Below are 26,853 nucleotides of genomic sequence, written 5' to 3' on the forward strand. Positions count from 1 at the left end.
CTGCGTTTAAACAGTGCACAACCCCCATCCCACCCCACATACCATGATGCAAGTTATGCCTTCAAATATCAGGGGGCCCTACAGCTACTTATGGGAAAGAAATTCAAAACAAAATGTTCAAGGCAGCAAGGGAAAGGGAGTTCAGTTTGGTGGTGAGGGTATGAACTTTCTTCCCCTTTCCCTCAGATTGGCATAGATTTTCTTTCCCTCCCCCTGCTAACAATGTCTTCATGTGATCATACATACACTGCCTTGATGGCTTCCAAATGGCAGTATACCAAATTGTTCAAATAAATAAAGAAAGAAATCTGTGTTTCTGGAATAAACAAATTTTGTTTTGGGGTCCAAAAATCTGAATATTCCTAGACCCTTCTATTATTATTATTGTGGCTTCTGTACTTGGCTGGGTTTATTTATTTATTTATTTGTTTGTTTGTTTGTTTGTTTTGACATTTATACCCCACATTATACCAAACATACTCGAGTTCAGTGTGGCTGGCAATAAATAAAACAACAGCCAAGGTTTATAATATCATAAACAAAATATCAAGTAAGAGAGAGTAGCACAAATAAGATACAAATAAGAACTAAATTACAGGCTAGTTATAATCTAACACTCTCCATCAATGGGTAGAAACCTCTCAAAGAGGAAAGTTTTCAGTCTTTGTGAAATACCAATTAATCAGGCTGACCCTTGATTGCCATTTGGCAGTGAGTTCCATCACTTAGCACCTTGGTATCTGAAGTCTGTGGAGTGAACCAATTTATAGCGCACTTTTTTGCAATCTGGAAGATTAAGTCTACGTTAGCCCTTAGAACCAGAGATTATATTGCGTAGAGAAATAATTGTTAAGGTCTGCATGTAATCTGGTGTCATGCCATATAATATTTGAAAGACAAAAGTCAGGAGACCAGGATGGTGAGAGAGAACCTGACAACTTCACCTGATACAATCTACATTTTAGGAAGCCACGGAACCATTGGTGAACCTTCCTACACAGTCTGAATTGGTCCAACAGGCCTAAAAGCCACTCATGATCATCGAGGTCAACGGTACTTGAAATATCGAATTGCATCACTAAAAACTTAAAACCTAGACTGCTTGCTTTCCTAAAATCAGATAATAAGGTGGTCAAGACTGTCTTGGTACTATAATAAGGGCTTAAGTCTAACTGGGATTTATGCAAGAGGGCGAAAGAGGAAAGGTGATTCATAAGCTGAGTACCAACTATTCCCTCCATTACAATGGTGTAGAAGCAACAGGCCTGTAATTAGTAACGTCTCCCAATGAAGCCGAGGTGCTCTTAGGGATTGGGGTAAGTATTATTGAACCTTTCTGCTGAGGAAAATTGCCCTGAGTCAGCATAAATCAGATATGAGCTTGAAGAAGGTCAATGAATTCTGTTGGTCCAGTTTTTTTTTTTGTTTTTTTTTATTTGCATGAAGTCTTTATTAACAAGGTAAACATACAACAAGAGGAAGAAGAAAATAACACCAAGCCACATTAGATCAATCGACATTCAACACAATTATTAAAAACCTAACAGCAACAATCCTGTTATTGTTGTTCAACCTTTCCTTTGAAAGCAAAAAACACACTCCAAAATTTATATAACGTTTTTTATGTACTTAACCAGACCCCCCCCCCCCTTCCCAATGCCACTCCCCCCCCCCCTCCCGGTTATTGGTCCAGTGTTTAATAAATAACTCGGACAAGCATTCAGAAGGCAATGCGAGGAAGAATGCCTTTTGAGAAAGGATTTGACAGCCTCATGAGTGGGTAGCAAAAAGGAGGACCACAGTCGGTCAGCTGCAATACCAGCATCCAGACTAAGATGCAAGATTGAACGCTAGTGGCCTTAAGTTGCAATACATCTCCCCTAATTTTAGTTGAGAGCCGTCGCCACTCGCTGCCACTAAAAGTAAAACGTAAACACACGCCGGGGGTGGGGGGGAACGGAGAGAGGAGGGCTGCCATTGGGAAGCTCAGCTGAGGGCGGGAAGGATCGTAGGAAACTTCCAAGAGCTGCTTGGCTGCAGTGCCAGGCAGCCCCGCGTTTGGGAGGCGGGGGGGGGGTTGCAGCAAGGGGAAGGTTATGGTTGGGCTGGGGAGGCTTAGCCTCCCTAAGCCTCTTATACGGGGCACCTATGCATGCATTGTTGCAGAGACTGCCCTCTCCCTGATCCCAGAAACATCTCTTCAGAAAGTGTGCAAAATTAGTTGTGTTCTAAAGACTAATTGAAGCCATAACCAAGAAAGGAAGCTGCCTAGAATTCCACATTTTAGAAGGCATCAAATACCTGGGCCTAAGAGGAGTCTTCTCCCATTTAATTTATGGCCATGCACCAGTATCACTACAAAGAGGAGCCACCACAGCATTTTGGCCCAGCCCCCCAGCCCAGATTTCCAGTTTCTGGGAATGAACCTTCCTGATCTCCAATCTGTGAGGGTTCTCTGCCTCACTCTCTTCTTCTGCCTAGGGGCATAAAAATCTTAAATTCAACTTGTGTGTGCTAGAACAATGCTGGTAATTATACCTCCAAGAAGTTTCCTATCAGTCTAGATGTACCCAACACTGTTTGTTTGTAGCTAGACTCTAAGCCAACGTACAGGCAGGTAAAGGCAGCTTCAGCCACGGAGGTTTCGCTAGAGCATGCGTGTGTTTTTGCCTTTCTCTGCAGACCCTCCATGGTGGAAGTTGCTTTTACCTTTCTACACTGTGACTTAGAGTCCAACCACAAAGGTAATTATATCCGCTTGTAAGGTGAGCAGTTTTCAAGGCCCCCATTTCTACAGGTAGAATATTTTTTTACCCTCCTTGTTAGCATCTGTGCAGACCCTCTGGATGCACAGTTGGTTTCTGTCAGGTACTTGTGACCTGAATTGGTCACTGTTGGAAGCAGGATAGACCATTGGTCTAACCCAGTGTGGCTATTCTTATGTTCTTATGTAGGTCCTACTGAGCCCATTAGGTATTTCCCAATGAATGCAAACACTTTCAGATCAGATGGCAGCTTGGCTTCTTCAAATATGTATAGTGGTTACATTCTCACCACTAGTCCCTGAAGGCTCTCCAACAAGTCAAGTTTACAAAATCACCAAAACGTGTAGGTCTGTAATATGGTATGAGTTACAGAAATCATGATAATGACAATAACTAGAGCTCATGAATAACCACGGTAGGGTGCTGTCTTTCATTATTCGCATTCTAGCATAAAAGTTGTTCTAATTCACTTACTCAGTGACCTATTTTGAGAATCATTAGATGAATGTCTTCCAGTCCAGACACCAATTCCATATGCTATCATGTGGTGTTAATATTTGGAGACATTGAAAGTGTTTGCATTACATCGCAGTTTAATTTTCTCATGCTCTTCTACTGCAGTACCTAATACAGGGTTAAATTAATTTATCCAAGTCTCATTTTTCATCTAGAGCAGTTCTTTTACCTCAAGCTGGCACTTCATTTTTCTTTCAACCAAGTTTGATATCGCTCTCTTTTTCTCCCAACTTTGATTTTTCACTACCTGAAAAACACAGCATATCAGTCCGGGTTCAATGTCATTCATATTTCATTCTGTGGCCTTCTCAAGTGAGGATTGTACAAGCAAATGTAAGAAAGAAAACAGAACTTCAGAAATCACGAGGTGCATTTTTTCTGTGGAAATCAATGTAGGATGTTCTCATTTCCACACTTGGCACAGAGAGAGTGATAAATCCATTAGAAATAATTCTGACTGCCAGAAGAAAAAGGTACATTTTGAGAATTACCTCCTAAAAACAAACAATTCAGGAAGCTAAGTTTTCAGACACAACAGTGGGAACAGAGCAGAGGATATTTCCCCATACAACTCACCGTACAAAACAAATATATGATTTTGGTGTCATCTCAATAACAGGAACAAAACCACTCTCTGGCACCAATTACCCCGATATTGATTGGGTAAATGTAACATCAGGGCATGCTAGGGAGGTAAAATTCCTTGACGAAATCAAGGACTACTACTACTACTATTTACTACTATTTAACATTTCTAAAGCGCTACTAGGGTTACGCAGCGCTGTACAATTTAACATAGAAGGACAGTCCCTGCTCAAAGAGCTTACAATCTAAAGGACAAATGTACAGTCAGTCAAGTAGGGGTCGTCAAATTGGGACAGTCAAGATTTCCTGAAAGGTATAAAGGTTAGGTGCCGAAAGCAACATTGAAGAGGTGGGCTTTGAGTAAGGATTTGAAGATGGGTAGGGAGGGGGCTTGGCGCAAGGGCTCAGGAAGTTTATTCTAAGCATAGGGTGAGGCAAGGCAGAATGGGCGGAGCCTGGAGTTGGCGGTGGTGGAGAAGGGTACTGAGAGGAGGGATTTGTCCTGTGAGCGGAGGTTTCGGGCGGGAACATAAGGGGAGATGAGAGTAGAGAGGTAATGAGGGGCTGCAGACTGAGTGCATTTGTAGGTAAGAAGGAGAAGCTTGAACTGTATGCGGTATCTGATCGGAAGCCAGTGAAGTGACCTGAGGAGAGGGGTGATATGAGTATATCAGTTCAGGCGGAATATAAGACGTGCAGCAGAGTTCTGAACGGATTGAAGGGGGGATAGATGGTTAAGTGGGAGGCCAGTGAGGAGTAGGTTGCAGTAGTCAAGGCGAGAGGTAATGAGAGCTTGGATGAGAGTTCGGGTGGTGTGCTCAGAGAGGAAAGGGCGGATTTTGCTGATGTTAAAGAAGAAGAAGTGACAGGTCTTGGCTGTCTGCTGGATATGCGCAGAGAAGGAGAGGGAGGAGTCGAAGATGACTCCGAGGTTGCGGGCAGATGAGACGGGGACGATGAGGATGTTGTCAACTGAGATTGAGAGCGGAGGAAGACGAGAGGTGGGTTTTGGCGGAAAGACGATAAGCTCGGTCTTGGCCATGTTCAGTTTCAGGTGGCGGTTGGACATACTACTACTACTACTATTTAGCATTTCTATAGCGCTACAAGGCGTACGCAGCGCTGCACAAACATAGAAGAAAGACAGTCCCTGCTCAAAGAGCTTACAATCTAATAGACAAAAAATAAAGCAAAGCAAATCAATTAATGTGTACAGGGAGGAGGAGAGGAGGGTAGGTGGAGATGAGAGGTTACAAGTGGTTACGAGTCAAAAGCAATGTTAAAGAGGTGGGCTTTCAGTCTAGATTTAAAGGTGGCCAAGGATGGGGCAAGACATAGGGGCTCAGGAAGTTTATTCCAGGTGTAAGGTGCAGTGAGACAGAAGGCGCAAAGTCTGGAGTTGGCAGTAGTGGAGAAGGGAACAGATAAGAAGGATTTATCCATGGAGCGGAGTGCACAGGAAGGGGTGTAGGAAGGATGAGTGTGGAGAGATACTGGGAAGCAGCAGAGTGAATATATTTATAGGTTAGTAGAAGAAGTTTGAACAGGATGCGAAAACGGATAGGGAGCCAGTGAAGCGACTTGAGGAGAGGGGTAGTATGAGTAAAGTGACCCTGGCGGAAGACAAGACGGGCAGCAGAGTTTTGAACCGATTGGAGAGGGGAGAGGTGACTAAGTGGGAGGCCCTCTGTGTGGCCTTCAGAGCTGCTGGCTCTGAAGGCCACACAGCATGCAATGTCAGCATGCCTACCCCATGGAAGACGCATGCTGGCCTGCCTGACTGCCCCAACCTACCTTGGCATGAGGCTCCAGCATATCTGCTGTCCCCAGCCCTCTGGGTACACCTAGAGGGAAATTCCCTACTGAGTACATTACAATAGCATTAGCCCCTGACATGAAGCTAGCCAGGTCAACTGAATTAATTATTATTAGTATTATCATTATTATTTGGTATATGTGCTGCCAAAGGGAGCACTTTTGGAAATCCTGGGAGCTGAATACACCCAAAGATGGTGAACAGGCAAGAGGGATGGGGGCATAGGGACCTGCACCCCTCAGGAAAGGCCCTGCAGGACAGAGCCAAAGCATGCAGCAATGTCGGATAAGCAGGCTGATACCTTGGCCTGGGTCTCCACGGTGATGTCTGGTGTGGAGAGATACAGCTGGGTGTCATCAGCGTAAAGATGATACTGGAAACCATGAGATGAGATCAGTGAGCCAAGGAAAGAGGTGTAGATTGAAAAAAGAAGGGGTCCAAGGACAGATCCCTGGGGAACTCCGACAGAGAGTGGGATGGGGGTGGAGGAAGATCCATGAAAGTGTACTCTGAAGGTTCGGTGGGAGAGATAGGAGGAGAACCAGGAGAGAACAGAGCCCTGGAACCAAATGAGGACAGTGTGGCAAGAAGTAAATCATGATTGACAGTGTCAAAAGCGGTGGATAGATCGAGGAGGATGAGGATGGAGTAGTGACCTCTGGATTTGGCAAGGAACAGGTCAAGAGGAGGAAAAATTCTAGATCTAGTCCTTAGTGGAGTGCATGATGTGGTGCAGGAGGTAATGGTGCTGGGGCCACTTGATAACAGTGATCATGATATGATCAGATTTGATATCGGCTTTGGAGTAAGTACACACAGGAAATCCAATGTGTTAGTGTTTAACTTTCAAAAAGGAGACTATGATAAAATGAGAAGAACGGTGTGAAAAAAAACTTAGAGGAGCAGCTTCAAAGGTCAAAAATGTATATCAGGCGTGGATGTTGTTCAAAAATACTATCCTAGAAGCCCAGGCCAAGCATATTTTGTGTATTAAAAAAGAAGGAAGGAAGATCAAACGACAGCCAGCATGGTTAAAAAGTGAGGTGAAGGAAGCTAAAAGAAAATCCTTCAGAAAATGGAAAAAGGATCCGACTGAAAATAATAAGAAACAGCATAAGGAATGGCAAGTCAAATGCAAAGCGCTGATAAGGAAGGCAAATAGGGACTTTGAAAAAAGATTGCATTGGAGGCAAAACACATTGTAAAAGGTTTTTTAGGTATATTAGAATCAAGAAGCCAGCAAAAGAATCTGTTGGACCGCTAGATGACTGAGGGTAAGAGGGACACTCAGGGAAGATAAAGCCATAGTGGAGAGATTAAATGAATTCTTTGCTTCGGTCTTCACCGAGGAACATTTGGGAAAGATACCAGTGTCAGAAATGGTTTTCGATCCAGGTTACAAGTACCTGGAAAGATCCCAAAACACTACAATACATTTTATGCTGCATATCCTAGAAATAAGCAGTGGATTTTCCTCAAATCTATTTTAATAATGGCTTATGGACTTTTCTTTTAGGAAGCTAGCCAAACCTTTTTTAAACCCCGCTAAGATAACTGCTTTTACTACATTTTCTGGCAATGACTTCCAGAGTTTAATTGCATGTTGAGTGAAGAAATATTTTGTCTGATTTGTAGTGTCATTGCTTGCCCCCTAGTCCTAGCATTTTTGGAAAGAGTAAACAAGCATTTCGCGTCTACCCGTTCCTCTCCACTCATTTTATAGACCTATATCATATCTCCCCTCAGCCGTCTTTTCTCCAAGCTGAAGAGTCCTAGCCACTTTAGCCTTTCCTCATAGGGAAGTCATCCCATCCCCTTTATCATTTTTGTCGCCCTTCTCTGTACCTTTTCTAATTCTACCACGTCTTTTTTGAGATGCAGTAACCAGAATTGTACACAATACTCAAGGTGTGGTAGCACCATAGAAGGATACAAAGGCACTATAGCGTCATCATTTTTGTTTTCCATTCCTTTCCTAATAATACCTAACATTCTATTCGCTTTCTTAGCCGCCTCCACACACTGAGCAGAGGGTTCAACGTGTCAATAACAATGACACCTAGATCCCTTTCCTGGTCGGTGACTTCTAATGTGGAACCTTGCATCATATAGCTATAGTTTAGGTTCCTCTTTCCCACATGCATCACTTTGCACTTGCTCACATTAAACATCTTCTGCCATTTGAATGCCCAGTCTTCCAGTCTCATATGGTCCTCTTGTAATTTTTCACAATACTCTTGTGATTTAACAACTTTGAATAACTTTCTATTGTCAGCAAATTTAATTACCTCACTAGTTGCTCCCATCTCTAGATCATTTATAAATATGTTAAAAAGCAGCAGTCCCAGCAAAGACCCCCGTGGAATCCCACTATCAACCCTTCTCCATTGAGAATACTGACCATTTAACCCTACTCTCCGTTTTCTATCTTTTAACCAGTTTTTAATCCACAATAGAACACTACCTCCTATCCCATGACTTTCCAATTTCCTCTGGAGTCTTTCATGAGGTACTTTGTCAAATGCCTTTTGAAAATCCAGATACACAATATTGACCGGTTCACATTTATCCACATGTTTCCAATGACTTACTACTGGCTAAATCCAGAGGTCTCTATTCCATCCTCATTCTTCTTGATCTTTCCGCTGCTTTTGACACTGTCGATCACAGCATACTCCTTGATACCCTGTCCTCACTTGGATACCAGGGCTCTGTCCTTTCCTGGTTCTCTTCCTACCTCTCCCTCCGCACCTTCAGTGTTCACTCTGGTGGATCCTCTTCTACTTCTATCCCTCTGCCTGTCGGCGTACCGCAGGGGTCTGTTCTTGGTCCCCTCCTCTTTTCTATCTACACTTCTTCCCTCGGTTCATTAATCTCATCCCATGGCTTTTTCTACCATCTCTATGCTGATGACTCCCAAATCTACCTATCTACCCCTGATATCTCACCTTGCATCCAAACTAAAGTATCAGCGTGCTTGTCTGACATTGCTGTCTGGATGTCTCAACGCCACCTGAAATTTAATATGACCAAAACCGAGCTTCTCATTTTCCCCCCCCCCCAAACCCACCTCCCGCTCCCCTCGTTTTTTATTTCTATTGATGGCTCTCTCATTTTCCCTGTCTCTTCAGCTCGTAACCTTGGGGTCATCTTTGACTCCTCTCTCTCCTTCTCTACTCATATCCAGCAGATCGCTAAGACCTGTCGTTTCTTTCTTTACAACATCCGTAAAATCCGCCCCTTTCTCTCTGAACACTCTACCAGAACCCTCATCCACACCCTTGTCACCTCTCGTTTGGACTACTGCAATCTGCTTCTTGCTGGCCTCCCACTTAGTCACCTCTCCCCTCTCCAGTCGGTTCAAAACTCTGCTGCCCATCTCGTCTTCCGCCAGGGTCGCTTTACTCATACTACCCCTCTCCTCAAGACCCTTCACTGGCTCCCTATCCGTTTTCGCATCCTGTTCAAACTTCTTCTACTAACCTATAAATGTATTCACACTCGTCCTTCCCCACTCCCCCTCACGTGCACTCTGATCCATGGTTAAATCCTTCTTATCTGTTCCCTTCTCCACTACTGCCAACTCCAGACTTCGCTCCTTCTGTCTCGCTGCACCCTACACCTGGACTAAACTTCCTGAGCCCCTACGTCTTGCCCCATCCTTGACCATCTTTAAATCTAGATTGAAAGCCCACCTCTTTAACATTGCTTTTGACTTGTAACCACTTGTAACCTCTCGCTTCTACCTACCCTCCTCTCCTCTTTTTCTATACATTAATTGATTTGCTTGCTTTATTTTTGTCTATTAGATTGTAAGCTCTTTGAGCAGGGACTGTCTTTCTTCTATGTTTGTGCAGCGCTGCGTACGCTTTGTAGTGCTATATAAATGCTAAATAGTAGTAGTAGTAGTAGTAGTAGTAATGTTTGTTAACCCCTTCAAAGAAATGTGATAGATTGGTGAAGCAAGATTTCCCTTCACTAAATCCATGTTGGCTCTGTCTCATTAATCCATACTTTTGAATATGCTCTGTAATTTTGTTCTTTATAATAGTCTCTACCATTTTCTAAGCACTGACATCAGGCTCACTGGTCTATAATTTCCCTGATCATCTCTGGAACCTTTTTCAAAAATCTGCATTATATTGGCCACCCTCTAATCTTTTGGTACCATGCTTGATTTTAAAGATAAATTACATATACATTACATCTATCAATAGTTCTGAAAGTTCATTTTTCAATTCTATCAGTACTCTGGGATGAATACCATCTGGTCCAGGTGGTTTGCTACTCTTCAGTTTGTCAAATTGCGTCATTACCTCTTCCAGGTTTATAGAGATTTCATTAAGTTTCTCCAACTCGCCAGCTTCGAATACCATTTCTGGTACCTGTATCTCTCCCAAATCTTCTTCAGTGAAGACCAAAGCAAAGTTCATTTAATCTCTCTGTATGGCTTTGTCTTCCCTGATGAGTACCCCTTTCACCCCTCAGTCATCTAGCGGTCCAACTGATTCTTTTGCCAGCTTCTTGCTTTTAGTATACTGTAAAAAAAAATATTATGCGTTTCTGCCTCCAACACAATCTTTTTTTCAAAGACCCTCTTTGCCTTCCTTATCAGCGCTTTGCATTTGACTTGCCATTCCTTATGCTGTTTCTTATTATTTTCAGTCGGATCCTTCTTCCATTTTCTGAAGGATTTTCTTTTAACTCTAATAGCTTCCTTCACCTCACTTTTTAACCATGCTGGCTGTTGTTTGCTCTTCCTTCCTCCTTTTGTATTACATGGAATATATTTGGCCTGGGCTTCCAGGATGGTATTTTTGAACATCCAAACCTGATGTAAATTTTTGACCTTTACCGCTGCTCTTCTAAGTTTGTGATTAGACATAGGAAGAGAGAGTTGTTAGTTGTGAACTAAAGAGAAGATCTTCACACATGGCACTGTGTGTCTGCATCGGAACAGATCAGGGCATTGTCTTAGTATCTGAACTGAAACTTGGCTAGAGCAGGAGCAGGAATGCAGTGTCTCTGCAGGTAGGCAGAAAGTCTGAGCTGTTGATATGGCAGTAATAGAAAAGGATCAGTACCAGTTAGAGCAGAGTTACATGGCACTGCAGACTTTGGCTGACAGTGAAGACGGGTCAGTGGCAGTAGCTGCAGGTGTACAGGGCGCCCTCTGACTACAACAACCAATTTATTCACAATGGGGCCACACCCCACTTCATCAGCACCAGGGGTGTAGCCAGACACCCAATTTTGGGTGGGCCTGGGCCCAAGATGGGTGAGCAGAAGAACTCTGCCTTGTCCTACCAGTGATTTGGTCTCTCCCTCTCTTGCCTGCATGCCATATGGTCTCTCAAGCATCACCCCTCCCCCGCATACCTTTCAAATAGATTTTCACTGGCAGCGAGCAGCAACTAATACACACTGCTCATGTTGGCTCCACAGCCTTCCCTCTGATGCAACTTCCTGTTTCCACATAGGCAGGAATACATCAGAGGGTAGACTGTGAGTAGGACAACCGGGCAGGTTTTGCCAGCATGCCCGTTTGTCCGGATTTGTGGAAAAATGGGCAGGCAGACAGGCCTAGTGGTGTCCTATCCTCCCCTCCCCTTACTGTACTGCCCTGGTGGTCTAGTGACCTCTTCGAGGCAGGAAAGAGCCCCCTCTTTCCTGCTCAGAGCGCCTGTAGACTGTTTGCTGACTCTGGTCCCGGCACCGATTCAAAATGGCCACGGAGAGTGACCTTGCAAGACTTCTGCAGAAGTCTCACGAGGCCACTTCAACTCTCAGTGGCCATTTTGAATCAGTGCCGATACGGGAGGGAGCAAGACAGTCTCTGCAGCCATTCCGGGCAGGAAAGAGGGAGCTCTTTCCTGCCCCGAAGAGGTCACTAGACCACCAGGGTAGTACAGTAAGATAAGGGGAGGGAAGGATAAGACACCCTTAGGGGGGTGTGACTGAGGGTGTGTGTGAAAGGGGCGGGGCAGTATGTGATAGGGGGCGGGGCAGAGTGTGGTGGGGAGGGGAGGGGTGGGGTGGGGCATGTGGCCTCATTTTGGGGGGAGCAAATATGGTAACCCTAGCTGTGAGGCCAGTGCAAGCAGTATATATCAGTTGCTGCTCGCTGCAGGCAAAGATCTGCTATTTACAAGGTATGCAGGAGGGACATTTTTGGGGAGATTTCGGCTGGTAGGGCTTGGGGATCCCTGCCAGCCACATCATAGGTGTGCTGCAACTGGGTAGGCCTGAGCCCAATGTGGGTGGGCCTGGGCCACTCGGGCCCACTCTTGGCTATGCCACTGATCAGCACCATGGACTTCATCTCTGTGCTGCGGCTGCTTTTGGTGCCACCACCTGTTCATAATCAGAGCATCTGCTTGTTGATGGTTTAATATGGGGTTTTTAGTTTGTACCAAAGAGGAAACTGCAAAAAAGGAAGACTGTGATCCACTACATACCAAAGTCCTCAGATTTAGTTTCACAGCATTTACCTCATCTTGTGAGTTCTCATCCTTCTTTTGTACTCCGCATCTTTTTCAAGACAGTGAGTTTTTTTAAGATATACAAATTGATACGCATTACAACTGTTATCAAGACCCCTGAAGCAGGCACTTTGCTGAAACACAGTGCTGTGTCATGCATCATATAAAATAAAGTTTTTCCATCTACATTTCCGTTCTCCTGTTGTATTTGGATGAGCCTTGCTGGTCACACTGTTTTTATTTTGTATATCATCTTGATTGGTTTCTTACCAAGGAGAAGGTTTATAACATTTTTATCAGTAAATAAATCTTGCCTGCTGATCTATCCAATAGACTGGAGTATTGAAAAGGAAGATAACAAGCTATTTTGAATGTGCAGTGATATGTTACAAGCTGTCTTGCTTTATGAATGGTAGATAGATTGTATCCTTAGAAGTATGGATAGGAATAATTGGGCAGACTGGATGGACAAATCGGTATTTTCTGCTGTTATTTCTATGTTACTATGTCACAGCCATTAAAATATGAGTATTCTGAATACAGATCAGTCCCCTGTTTACCTGTAGCTGCTGCAGCACCTGTCCTAACCTGAAGAGAGCGCTCTCCTGGTCAGTCCCGCAGGAGAGAAGTTGGGATCTCAGGTCTCTCGCTTCATCACGTAGCTTCTGGATCAGTTCAGAAGGATCCCAGCAGTTAGGTGAGACTCTCTTTGTCACTCCCCTCACTCGATCAAGTAGCTTAAGTGTAGACAGGATCTCATCTTCTGAGAGGCCTACAAATCCATCAATGTAAAACAAAAATCTGTAAATTTCTTAAATTCCTCTGCCAGAACTAGTAGCACTAGTATTACAATGTAACTTGATGGCATGTCCCATAGTCTTTGTACTTTTAAACCATCAATCTCACATTTACCCGTTCTACTCCACTCAGGATGTTGTAGACCTCTTATCATATCCCCCCTCGAAAATGACCACCTTCCCTATTCAGATTTTGGACGTTTTTTGCAAAACGTCCAAAATCGGACTTAGACATCATATTGAAAATGCCCCTCCTCGTCAAATGCTTTCTGAAAATCTAGATACATTACATCTATTGGCTCACCTTTATCTATACTTTCAAAGAAATGTAGTAGATTGGTGAGACAAGATTACCCTCATCTGAATCCATGCTGATTCTGTCTCATTGAACCATGTTTGTCTGTGTGTTTGTTAATTTTATTCTTTACAATACTTTCTATCATTTTGCGTGGGACTGACATCAGGCTTATTGCTTTTGTAATTTTCTGGATCACCTCTGGAACCTTTTTTTCTTAATAAATCTTTTTATTAAAGAAGAAGAAACAGAACATTTCCATAACAAACCACAATGCATATATGAACATTAGTTCCCCCATACATTACCCCCTCCCCTTTCAGGCCACATAGCATCTACATAAGTACATAAGTAATGCCACACTGGGAAAAGACCAAGGGTCCATCGAGCCCAGCGTCCTGTCCACGACAGCGGCCAATCCAGGCCAAGGGCACCTGGCAAGCTTCCCAAACGTACAAACATTCTATACATGTTATTCCTGGAATTGTGGATTTTTCCCAAGTCCATTTAGTAGTGGTTTATGGACTTGTCCTTTAGGAAACCGTCTAAGTAATTCCAGATTTTGGTCCTAATGGCTTGTGAATGTCTAAAAACTTAGTCATAGCAGAGCTTATTTGTCCACACACTGGTATTTAGACAGTGGTAGTCAGCATTTTTTTAAATGCTGACAGCAGTGGACTGAATTAAGCCCAGATATTCAATTCCAGGTCATGTCCAGGCACCAGCATTAAATATCCAGGGCCAAGTGGGCAGTGCTGGTCACCAGCTGTTATGTAGCTCCCAGCCAATATTCAGCCAGGATCCTCATAAGATACTTATGCTGGTCTCATCTGAATATAAGGATATCAGATCTCGACCCCTCCCCCAACACAATCTGACCCTCCCCTGACCCCCCCCCCCCCCCCACCAATCATAGAAGCATCTGTCCCCCTCCGCCATGGGCTAGAAAATGACTGTCGCAAACCCTAGCTAGCCCTGTGAAACTACCACAGTTCCTACTGGGACATGGGGGGGTGGCATCTCTGGATGGCAGGGGGCAGGGTGGACAGGGAAGTCAAATGCTTTTCTAGTTGGCAAGGGAAGGGTGGAGATGGGGATTGGATGCTTTTCAGGTTGGCAGGGGAGGGGTGGAGAGTGAGGTCAAATTCTTCTCTGGTTGGTGGGGGAAGGAGTTGGGAGGTGGAACAAATGTTTCTTTGGTTGGTGGGGTGTTCAGGAGGGAGGAGAGCACACTGAGGAATACAGGAGTTTTCCCATGCATGCTCAGTCGCATTCCAGGGACGTGACTAGGCCCAAGTTAAAACCGGGGGCTTGATTTTTAGCCTGCCTGGTTCTCTATGGTAGGTTTCCAGGGTCACTGGTGGTCTATCAGGACCCAGTTTGAAGGTGGTCACTATGTGGAGAGCCTATGGGAGCAAGGTAAGGGGGCTGGTGGCCCGGATTCTATATACGGCAATCAGAATTACCTGCACCCAAGATGCGCATGCAAATTAATTGATTAACAAACCAATTAACATCAATAATTGGGTGTTAAGAACCAATTATTGATGTTAATTGGCACCCATTAAAATTTTGTGCATGCATCTGGCTGTTCTATATCGCTGAGAGGAAATCTGCTGGCAAGTGGAGAACTCAAACGCCCCACGGTAAAGACAACAAAGCACAAAAAAGTGGGAGAGCGACCAAGGATACCAGAAACTATAACTGTAGAAAAAATGTGTATGACAATTCTAAAAACAAAAATTATATAAAACACATGCATATGTGGACTTGTAGCAATAATAAAATGAGGACAAAGAATGTTTAAGTCACATGCATATTTAAACTTATGAACAATGATGAAATACATGCATGTGACTTAAACATTCTTTGTCCTCATATTTTATATAATCGTTATATATTTAACTTCAAACTTTAGTGCATAAATCCATGATTTTCATATAAATTATATAAATTCTAGAATCATTTTATTTATTCACTTTCTTATGGATCTCAATCATTTGCTCTGTTTATTAGCAAAACACATTTCAACCAATTTCCTTTTATCATTTAACTCCATACAATTATCATAAACAATTGTTTAAAATTATAATTTATTTTTAATTTTTTAAATTTATTTTTGTACATTGTATACATTTATTACTGTTCATTGTTTTTATTTATAGAAAAATGTATGTGTTCATTGTTTTTATCTATATAGAAATGTATGTGTTTTGCCTTCAGGTAAACCGTATATATCCACACATATTTTATTATTTATTATTGCTACAAGTCCACATATGCATGTGTGTTATATAATTTTTGTTTTTAGAATTGTCATACACATTTTTTTCTACAGTTATAGTTTTATTACCTTTTATATTCTTTTTTATATATATTCACTTTTCCAACTTAATTGTGTGTGTTGTATACGGTTATCTTTATTTTCATTTTTTATTATATATAAATGTATGTTTTTATAGACTCCTGATGCAGGCCTGATGGCTGAAACACGACGTTGTGTCGAGTCTTCAAACCTCCAATAAACTTTTAATTAAAGAACATCTTCCAGTTTCTGGTATCCTTGGTCGCTCTCCCACTTTTTTGTGCTTTGTTCTATATCGCTGTTCTATATCGCATAACTCAAAAACGGCATTCTGAAAAGTTGCACATGGAATTATAGAATCTGGCCTCAGCACACCTAACTTAGGCACCAGCATTTACACAAGGTTTCAGCAGGTGTAAGTCTGGCGCCTAAAGTTAGGCATAGGAATTGAAAGTAGAGGTGATTCTATAACGGGCGCATGCTCTTTACAGAATCGTGCTTAGTGCTGATTTTGTTCAGTGCCGCATTTTGAGCACCACTTACTGAATCCAGACCAAAATGTGTGATTTTTGCCACCACTGTAAGCATAGTTTAAATGGATAAAATATATTTAGTAAAAAAGCAGTCTGATCATTTTTATTTGAGAGACCTAAAAATGTCATCTAATTTGAATGAGATTCTGAGTTGTAATCACCAGATACACACCCTGTGTGTTGAAACAATAGAGCAAAACTGTAAACGAGTTTCCCCGCAGTGCCTGCTGCAAAGCCAAAGGAAGGAAGCCTTCTTCACCAACGATTTCTATCTCCAGTACACGCATCAGGGGTGAAATACTGTGAACAGAAAGTACCAGATATGAAATGTACCCCTGAAGAAGAGAAGCCTTGAAACGTTCTGATCCCTCAAATTCTGTTTTTTTTTCTCTAAATTTCATCAACAAAAGACCCTAAATGTCCAGATGGGGTATTTAAACTTTTTTGATTCATAATCTGGAAAAACAGTGATCTAATATTTCTTCCAGTATTTTTTCAGCCCTGGCAGCTCAGTTTAGATTGAAGATCCCAGATCATGATATGTACTGAGGATTAACAGGTAAACCAAATGAAATCAAGTCTGTTGGGTACTAGAAACTCACTTCTAACATAATTCCCTGATTGTTGAGGATCACTGTCTTGAGGCTTCACACATATAGATGTGCTTATCCCACCATATTACCACTTAAAAATAATCACAGCTGACCTCTCTTGAGAGTGGGTCACACTTCCTGTGGTATACTGCTGGCATCATTTCATCACTAAAATATGTTAAGCTGATTCCTGTGACTGTCTTCTTGTCTTGACATGATGTACAGAAAGAAGAATTGTGCCACTATTATGCAACTTGAAAATAATAGCTATTAATATATTTGGGGATGGGACATTCTCCATCCAGGCATACTGCTGGAATCCATGCCCACTGGCATACTTCTCAGGGGGTGCTGTTAGTGCCCCCCCCCCCCCCCCAATGCTAAATAAACTAGATCAGTTGAAACCAGGGGCATAGCCAGAAGTCCAAGTTGAAAAAAAATCACTACCATTTCTAGCTGGAACCTTGATTGTACACTTGTGACTCACGGATTGAATACCACAACTGATACCACTGTCTAGTATATCAGATGATGCACAAGCAGTTGATGGTATTCAAAGGCACAAAACGTAGCAAGCATTTATTGACCACTCATATCGGGCACCAAAAAAATTGGCATTGAAAGGTATTTTACAACGGGCGATCCTGGATCTACAGTCAACTTTGGGCACAAGGAGTTACACCAACTGAAACCAGGAATAAATCCCAGCATGCAGGTTGGGCACGGATCTGTACTATTCTATAACACTCACAAATGACAAGCAATATTAGATTGACTTATGCCAGAAACTCCAAACATAAATATATCTCTTGACTCCCACTATGTAAAATTATATTTACAGTCTTGTATAGATTGTATTCAACAAAAACAATGTTCAAAGTGGATTTACTAATTCTTGATGACCTCAACAGTGCCACTTGCCTGTGAAATCACACTAGCAAGATAATCAGCACACACCTCTTCATTGGTTCACCCAATTAAACAAATTCTATGCAATCCTTATTCAATTTTGAAGTAAGAAAACTATTTATTGCTCATCTTAAATATTGCCGGACTGGGGGGCACTATGTCCAACATGCTTGTTTTGCCTCCATGGGCTTTCTCAAGAACTGTCCCCCTTAGCTGTCTGTAGCGCAGGGGTCTTCCCATAAGTACAAGCTGAGCTGGGGGGGATATACTGAGGGGAATTCTGAGACAGGATTTACTTCTAAAATTATTTTTATTATCGTTCATTACATTTTCTTACCTGTTCTTTTAAAAGAATATCACCCAAGGCAGTATATACAATTTGTTTAATAATATGTGAGGTTTGAGGTGACTGGATGCTTATTTTTACCCCTACTGAGATACCTACTGATTTCCAGGCTGAGTTGACAGGATTTCTCCCACTAGATCAAAGACCTGTACCACTGAGCGTTGAACAATGCTTGCTGAATGGTGGACCCTACCTTTCTGTTCCACTGTCAGTGTGAACAGGGAGCTGCACCAGAGAGAAAACCACAATCACTACTTAGCAATGAGTTTCAGATCAGCAAACAACAGCTGCCATGATTTCACAATCAACTTATTATTGCTACAGAGCAACTCTTACTGTAAAAAAAAGCAGAATCAATGCTGTTCTCAGCAGTAGTAACCACCATTGCATCAATTTACAAACCAAACATGGGTTTAGGAGGTTCTTTTTTTTAAAATTTTATTTATTACGTTATAGTTACTGCCTTTTTGAAGAAATTCACCCAAGATGGTGCATAGCAAGAGCAATCTGAACATAGGTAAAATTACAGCAGTAAACATATTCAAATAACAGTACACATTATGGCATGGTTTGCTATTTACAATGTAAACCAATACTCGTTAAAACATCTTAATAGAAAGCCAGTGCTTACCAAACCTTTATCCCACATGACCCCCATTTTAACAGTTACAAATTCATATTTTTTTTTAATTTTATATTTGGATTTTGCTCACACCTTTTTCACTAGTAGCTCAAGGTAAGTTACATTCAGGTACACTAGGTATATGACCCCAGATAATGATTAAAACAAAACAGCAGCCCCCCACTCCCTACCTCTCCAGGACCAGCATTACAGGGTGGAAAACAGGGCAAGTGCCTTGAGCCCTTGTTACAGGGCCCCCCCCTCCCTGCCTCAGGCTGAAGATATAACCTGCAGGTGTCACAATGGTGACTGTTTCTTTGTCTGTGCTCACCTCACCCTCTGGTGGTCAGAACCGGTGGCTGCTATGGACTGTCACCCGTTCCAGATTTTAGCCTAGTTCGGTCCGGATCTTCTGGGCTGCTAGACTTGCTTCTCTTGTTTGTGCCTGAACAGCACCCGTAGCTGCCTTGTGATTCCTGCAGCTGATGGGCTTTATTACCACCTGAAAACTTCTGTATTTGCCTTTGCATCATCTAAGGTCCCTGGTTTGTTGGTGCTTTGTTGCACTTCTGCCTAGTCTGGTTTCTTGTCCGGTTCTAGTTAGTCTGTGTGTAGTTTAGCTTAGGTTTATTGCTTATTTCTTAGTCTTGTTTCTGGTCTGTATTCCTGGTCTAGTTTCTGTTTGTCTGTGTCTCTCTCTTAGTGGCTGTGTGGCAGCTTTCAGTCCTGACTCTTTTCTGTCTGTGTTCTTGCTTAGTGGCTGCTCTGCAGCTTTCAGTTCCTGTCCTTTAGCTTGTCCATTTCCTGCCTTGTGTAGTATTGTCTGTCTGTGAGTCCTAGCCCAGTTTCCTGCCTTGCTGCCCATGTATATTCCTTTCCCCTCCAACCCTTAGTCCCTGTTCAGCCTAGTTGGTATCCAGTTCCTGCCCTGTCCAGTAAGTCCTGCCGCCGCCTGCACCCAGGGGCTCAACTCCTGGGGAAAGGTGGTCAAGTGCAGGTGAAGTCTAGCTGTTTCTGTCTGAGTTCTGCCTTGTCTCTGGTGTGGGGTGGTTTTGCTTGCCACTGCCGCTCCCCGGCAGTGGTCCAAGGGCTCACGAACCTAGTTTCTGCCTTGAAAGCCTAACAGCAGGAGAGTTTTTGGGGCCCCTTCCCAAATTCTGTCCTGGGCCCCTGAATATCTTAACACCAGCCCTGCTTCCCTCCCTTATCTACTTTTTTCTCCCCCGCTTATCCAGAGTAGGACAGAAGCAGCAAAAGCAGTGGTGGCAGCAATACCACCAGTCAATACAAGGCCCTGAGTGCCAGTTGCCCTGTATTCTGGATAAGTTTTTAGATAGGACCTATGAACATTAACTGACTTAGAGCAATGTGTCTCAAATCGATCCTGGAGTACCCCCTTGCTAGTCAAGTTTTCAGGATATCCACAATAAATGTGCTTGAAAGAGATTTGCATATGATAGAGGCAATGTATACAAATCAATTTCATGCATATTCATTGTGGATATCCTGAAAACCTGACTGGTAAGGAGGTTTCTCCAGGACTGACTTAGGAAACATTGATTTAAAGGTCCCCATGCTGGCTGCCACTACTGGGCATAGGTTACAGTACAGATCAAGAGAGAAGGAGAGCAGCCCTGTTTTTGTAACCCCATCTATATAAGAACATAAGAGTTTGCCATACTGGGACAGACCGAAGGTCCATCAAGCCCAGTATCCTGTTTCTAAGAGTGGCCAACCCAGGTCACAAGTTCCTGGCAAGATCCCAAAACAGTACAATACATTTTATGCTGCTTATCCTAGAAATAAGCAGTGGATTTTCCCCAAGTCCATGTTAATAATGGCTTATGGACTTTTCTTTTAGGAAGTTATCCAAACCTTTTTAAAACCCCGCTAAGCTAACTGCTTTTTACAATATTTTCTGGCAACAAATTCTAGAGTTTAACAACACATGGAGGGGCATAATCGAACGCAAACGCCTATCTCCATGGGCGTTTATCTCCGAGAACAGGTCCGTGAAGGGGCGGGCCGAACCGTATTTTCAAAAAAAATGGACGTTTTTGAGCTGGGCGTTTGTTTTTTTTAGCGATAATGGAAACTAAAAACGCCCAGCTCAAAAACGTCCTAATCCGAGGCATTTAGTCGTGGGAGGGGCCATGATTCGTAGTACAGTCGCCCCCCTGACATGCCAGGACACCAACTGGGCACCCTAGAGGTCAGTGCGGTGGACTTCAGACAACACTCCCACATGCATAGCTCCCTTACCACGGGTGCTGAGCACCCAACCTCCTCCCCCAAACCCACTACCCACAAATGTACACCACTACCATAGCTCTTAGGGGTGAAGGGGGCACCTACATGTGGGTACAGTGGGTTTTGGAGGCCTCCCATTTACCAGCACAAGTGTTGCAGGTGGGGGGGGATGGGCCTGGGTCCACCTGGCTGAAGTGCACTGCGGTACCCACTAAAAGTGCTCCAGGGACCTGCATACACGCAGGCCTCTAGGACTTGTTGCTGCTGTATAACATTGACACACCAGTTGACACCTGAAGACTAATCTCTCCGAAAACGTCCTTTATTGGAATAAGCATGTTTACTCACAGTTAACTGCATAGGTTGTGCCCCACTGGCAACGAGTCTCCCTGGTACTGAGATTAGCAGTAGGTCAGAGCTGGCAGAATGCTGTACAATGCCCTCTTTCATCCACATTCAAGGTAAGAACTAAGTTGTCTAACGTGGCTAACACAGGAAAGGGAACTAAAACTGGCTTACAAAAATGGCCACTACCGCATGGACTACAACAGGAAACACAACAGGGCACACTCTGACCCAGTAGGCAGGGGGAAAAGCACCATGGGAGAAGAGCCTACCAACTACCAACATCGTGAGACTGTAACACAAGCTAATGAAATCACAGAGCCCAATACCCTACACCCACCACAATGCAATGCTGATGTGACCCTGTAGTGCACCCAAGAGTCTGACCCAGGGAAAGGCTGTGAGAGGATCGAACACAATCTGCTGTCATGGAGGTGGGTACGGCATTTGAGGCTGGGAAAAAGTTTTTAAAGTGGGGGTTTTTTTGGTGGGAGGGGGTTAGTGACCACTGGGGGAGTCTGGGGATGTCATCCCCGATTCCCTCCAGTGGTCATCTGGACAGTTGGGGCACTTTTTTGGGACTTGTTCGTGAAAAAAAAGGGTCCAAAAAAAGTGACCCAAAATCGCGGTAAAAACGCCTTTTTTTCCCGATTATCAGCTACAGACGCCCATCTCTCCTCGGCTGATAACCACGCCCCAGTCCCGCCTCTGACACGCCCCCGTCAACTTTATTCATTTTTTTGCGGATTAATACCTTTCAAGTATTTGAACGTCTGTATCATATCACCCCTGTTCCTCCTTTCCTCCAGGGTATACATGTTCAGGTCAGCAAGTCTCTGCTCATATGTCTTGGAACGCAAATCCCATACCATTCTCGTACCTTTTCTTTGCACCGCTTCCATTTTTTTAACATCCTTCGCAAGGTACGGCCTCCAAAACTGAACACAATACTCCAGGTGGGGCCTCACCAACGACTTGTACAGGGGCATCAACACTTCCTTTTTTCTGCTGATCACACCTCTCTCTATACAGCCTAGCAACCTTCTCGCTACAGCCACCGCCTTGTCACACTGTTTTGTCGCCTTCAGATCCTCGGATACTATCACCCCAAGATCCCTCTCCCCCTCAGTACCTATCAGACTCTCACCGCCTAACACATACGTCTCTCATGGGTTTCTACTCCCTAAATGCATCACTTTGCATTTCTTCGCATTGAATTTTAATTGCCAAACCTAGCTTCCTCAGATCCCTTTTCATGCTTTCCACTCCCTCCCGGGTATCCACTCTGTTGCAAATCTTAGTATCATCCGCAAATAGGCAAACTTTACCTTCTAACCCTTCGGCAATGTCACTCACAAATATATTGAACAGAATCGGCCCCAGAACCGATCCCTGAGGCACTCCGCTACTCACCTTTCCCTCCTCCGAGTGAACTCCATTTACCACCACCCTCTGTCGTCTGTCCGTCAACCAGTTCCTAATCCAGTTCACCACTTCAGGACCTATCTTCAGCCCATCTAGTTTATTTAAGAGCCTCCTGTGAGGAACCGTGTCAAAAGCTTTGCTAAAATCTAAGTAGATTACGTCTATAGCACGTCGATGATTCAATTCTCCAGTTACCCAATCAAAGAATTCAATGAGATTCGTTTGGCACGATTTCCCTCTGGTAAAACCATGTTGTCTCGGATCTTGCAGCTTGTTGGCTTCTAGGAAATTCACTATCCTTTCCTTCAGCATGGCTTCCATTACTTTTCCAATAACCGAAGTGAGGCTTACCGGCCTGTAGTTTCCAGCTTCTTCCCTATCACCACTTTTGTGAAGAGGTACCACCTCCGCCGTTCTCCAGTCCCTCGGAACCTCTCCCGTCTCCAAGGATTTATTAAACAAATCTTTAAGAGGACCCGCCAGGACATCTCTGAGCTCCCTCAATATTCTGGGGTGGATCCCGTCCGGTCCCATGGCTTTGTCCACCTTTAGCTTTCCAAGTTGTTGATACACACTCTCTTCCGTGAACGGTGCTATATCCATTCCATTCTCAGGTGTACTTTTGCCAGTCCCTCGCGGTCCTTCTCCAGGATTTTCTTCAGTGAAAACCGAACAAAAGTATCTATTTAGCAAATTGGCTTTTTCGTCATCATTATCTACATAGCGGTTCACTGTATCTTTTAGTCTCACAATTCCCTTTTTAGTCATTCTTCTTTCACTAATATACCTGAAGAAATTTTTGTCGCCCTCCTTATATTTCATTGCAGAACCATGAATTAGCTGTTCAAAGTCATTTCGTTATTTAGATTGTAAGCTCCTTTGAGAAGGGACCGTCCTTCTTTGTTAATTTGTACAGTGCTGCGTAACCCTAGTAGCGCTCTAGAAATGTTAAGTAGTAAGTAGTAGTAGTAGTAGCTGTTCAAAGTCAATTTCTCTTGCAAGTTCATACTCAATAGATATAATAGCAAGATGGCCTAATCATTCATGTCACTAGATAGAGCCAGTAAGTCAAAATATAATTTATTAATAAAGTAACTTTTAATAGTAGTGCATATTAGTGTTTCTGCATTGTCCTATTATTCAAACATTCAATCACTGCCTGAAATGTTTTCGCAACAGGTGCCTTTGACAGAGGCAAAATCAGTTTCTGTTGTAAGGAAAGCTATTACACCTAAAACCATACAACACATTTAAAATCACAAATGAATAACAATATATATAGAATAATCTATGTTGAAATAAGAACATAAGAATAGCCATACTGGGTCAGACCAATGGCCAACCCAGGTCACCAGCTACATATAAGAGCATCATATCAAGAAGTGGACACATGCATATAAAAAATAAACCCATGCATAAATAAATAAATGAAAACATGAAAAAGGGAAGGTATTACCTCAAAAAAAGAAACTCAAAAGTATCAAGGTTGCCTATACTGGACTCCAAGTGACCTATATGTACTGCTAACAAAAGAGAGAGTTACAGTATATATAAAACTTGTATATATATTACATTTGTACCCCACTCATGGCAGGCTCAATGTGGCTTACAAGGGGCAATGGAAGGTTAAGTGACTTGCCCAGAGTCACAAGGAGCTGTCTGTGCCTGAAGTGGGAATTGAACTCAGTTTCTCAGTTCCCCAAGATCAAAGTCCACCACCCTAACCACTAGGCCACTCCTCCACTCTCCTGCATAACAAATATTTGTAAACATGGATACAAATATAAAAATAAAAAAAACCCTAAAAACTGAGTGACTACCATAGCTTAAGGGGTCATATAATACAGATACACTATTATGCACTACTATTAAAGGTTGCTTTTAATAAATTTTACTCTGAAGGCTACTGGCTGTATCTATTGTCTGCTTCTTTGCTGGACTTTCAATTTGTTGCTGCTATTTTTGCACCTCTTTCTTTCTTCTTAACTATTTATGTCCCATAGGAGAATGCCGGCAATTTTGGAAGGACATTAGCATGCTGTAGCTTCTTTTGGCTTCTGCAATAGTCATTGGTAGTGTGTAGAAAATCCATATAAGCTATGCACATGTCAATGAAAACGAGTAGCACAGTTTCAGTTGGAGTTCTTTGGGAAGTTCATAAAATAAGAGGCAGTTCATATACTTTTCCAAAAGTAGATTTGAAGCAAGCTTTTGATTCTTCATTCTTGTTTTAAGTGATAAAGGGGTCCTTTTACCAAGCTGCAGTAAATGGACCCCTGTGGTGACGTTGGTGTGCGGGTTTGCGTCGAGGCCCCCTTTTACTGCAGCAGGTAAAAGGATTTTTTTTTAATGGAAATGGCCACGTGGTAAGTTAGGAGGCGGTTAGGGCTCCTGCACTAACCTGGCAATAACTGGGCAGCACGTGGGGCTGCCCGATTACCGCCGGCTAAGCTTCCGGTGCTGAAAAAATAAATTTTTTTGAGCACTGGAAATGGTGGCCAGCAATATGGAAATGAATGCTAGACACAAAAAGTTAACAATATAGTCATCCATGTATAATAACAATTAGAATGGAACTGAGAAATAATTGTACAATTAGGGGTTTAAACTAATTATGATCATCCGTGAGAAATTGCTTAAACAGAGAAGCTTTAAGGTATTTCCGAAATATTAATTAATTAGGTTCCCATCTAATGAATTTCAGGAGGGAATTCCACCATTTGGTACAGAGGTAAGAGAATCCTGACATGTAGATTGACTTATAGATCACAACTAGGATAGTGGATGGTTGGATAATCTCTTGAACCAGGGAGAGCGTTGCGAAGGGGGAGATCAATTAAAGGTTGCATATAATCAGAGGTTAAGCCATATAGAGTTTTAAAAACAAATGTACATAGTTTGAATGTTATTCTGGCTTTGATTGGGAGCCAGTGTAATTTTATAAGCAAAGGGGCTGCACTTTCAAATCTTGTAGCCTTGTAGACTTGTATAATCTGGCTGTTATATTTTGAACTGTCCGCAGTTTTTTCAAGGAAGATTCCTTATAGCCAGCATAAATGGCATTGCAATAATCAAAGTGTGAAAATATTAATGTTTGTACTAAGGTTCTAAACATATCATTAGGGAAGAGATGCCTGATTTTTTTTAGTTTCCACATTGCTTAATGGTTTTTGTGATGACTGCTTGGACTTGGATGTCGAATAATATGTAGGAATCAGTTATTATAACAAGTATCTTTGGTTGGGACTCCAATGGATAAGTTACATTATCAACTGTGAAGTTGTGACTGTTTATGACTCAGTGAGGGTTAGATAACAGAAATTTTGCTTTCTCTCTATTCAATTTTAGTTTAAAGGTGGAGGCCCAATTCTCCATCAGGTCTAGACCAGATCTGATGATAGATAGCACTTCTTCAATAGAATCTTTGAAAGGGATGTAGATGGTTATGTTATCTGGATAAATAAAATTATTATAACTATGGGCATTGAGCACCTTTCCTAAGGGGGACATCACAATATTGAATAAGATGGGTGCAAGGCGGGGATGGGGGAGGGGGGGAGAAAATCCCCGTAGGACTCCATAGTCTGTAGTCCATTGGGCAGAGATGGAATTAGGAGATTTGACTTGATAGGATCTAGATTTTAAAAATCCTCAGAACCAATTTAGGACAGACCCGCCTATACCTAAGTATACCTAAGTTTATGACATCATACTTTTTTTTTTGTAAGGGAGTGAGAATAAGATAGGTCAGCTTTTGTATTACAGGATGGTTTCACTTCACGTCAATCCTATGTTATTTTTCTTGTGATTATTACACATACCTGTTCTTCTCCTCCACGCTCTTTGCTCCTTGCAGATATAAACTGTATGCAGCTTCAGCATTGGACACGACTATTTCACTCAAGCCTTCCACAACCCTTACAGACAGAAGAGCAGATAGATGAAAGAAAATACAGTGTTTAGAATAACTGTGACCTGAACAGTTCCACAATACTCAATGCTAAACTGTCAAATAAGAACCTTTGTAACTGGGATCAAACCATTTAGATTTTTACAACTATAGGACATGAGAATAAATAGGAAAAAAAGAAGGCAAGTGTTATAGGACCAACAAGGGAGATAGGAAAGTAGCACTAGACCACAAGAATCCAAAATAGAAAGGTATAGTTTACTGACCACCCTTAATACAGGAAGAACCTGACCTGGCTACGTTTCTGCATCTCAATTAAATAAAACTTTGTGGTGCTTCTAAAAGCTAACACAGCAAAT

General features: G+C 42.7%; 1 protein-coding gene across 1 annotated transcript in view; it reads right to left on the reverse strand.

Moving 5' to 3' along the window:
* The window catches only part of LOC115476825 (centromere-associated protein E), a 73,025-nt gene that overhangs the window by 9,321 nt on the left and 36,851 nt on the right, over positions 1 to 26,853 (reverse strand). The window contains exons 7-11 of the mRNA XM_030213401.1: positions 26,406 to 26,501; positions 18,042 to 18,167; positions 16,267 to 16,394; positions 12,725 to 12,936; positions 3,451 to 3,528 (exon numbers count right to left, since the gene is read on the reverse strand). Of these exons, the coding sequence (XP_030069261.1) occupies positions 3,451 to 3,528; positions 12,725 to 12,936; positions 16,267 to 16,394; positions 18,042 to 18,167; positions 26,406 to 26,501 (640 nt within the window). The remainder of the gene's footprint in view (positions 1 to 3,450; positions 3,529 to 12,724; positions 12,937 to 16,266; positions 16,395 to 18,041; positions 18,168 to 26,405; positions 26,502 to 26,853) is intronic.

This window comes from Microcaecilia unicolor, chromosome 8, assembly GCF_901765095.1.
Source record: "Microcaecilia unicolor chromosome 8, aMicUni1.1, whole genome shotgun sequence".
Taxonomy (NCBI): Eukaryota; Metazoa; Chordata; class Amphibia; order Gymnophiona; family Siphonopidae; genus Microcaecilia; species Microcaecilia unicolor.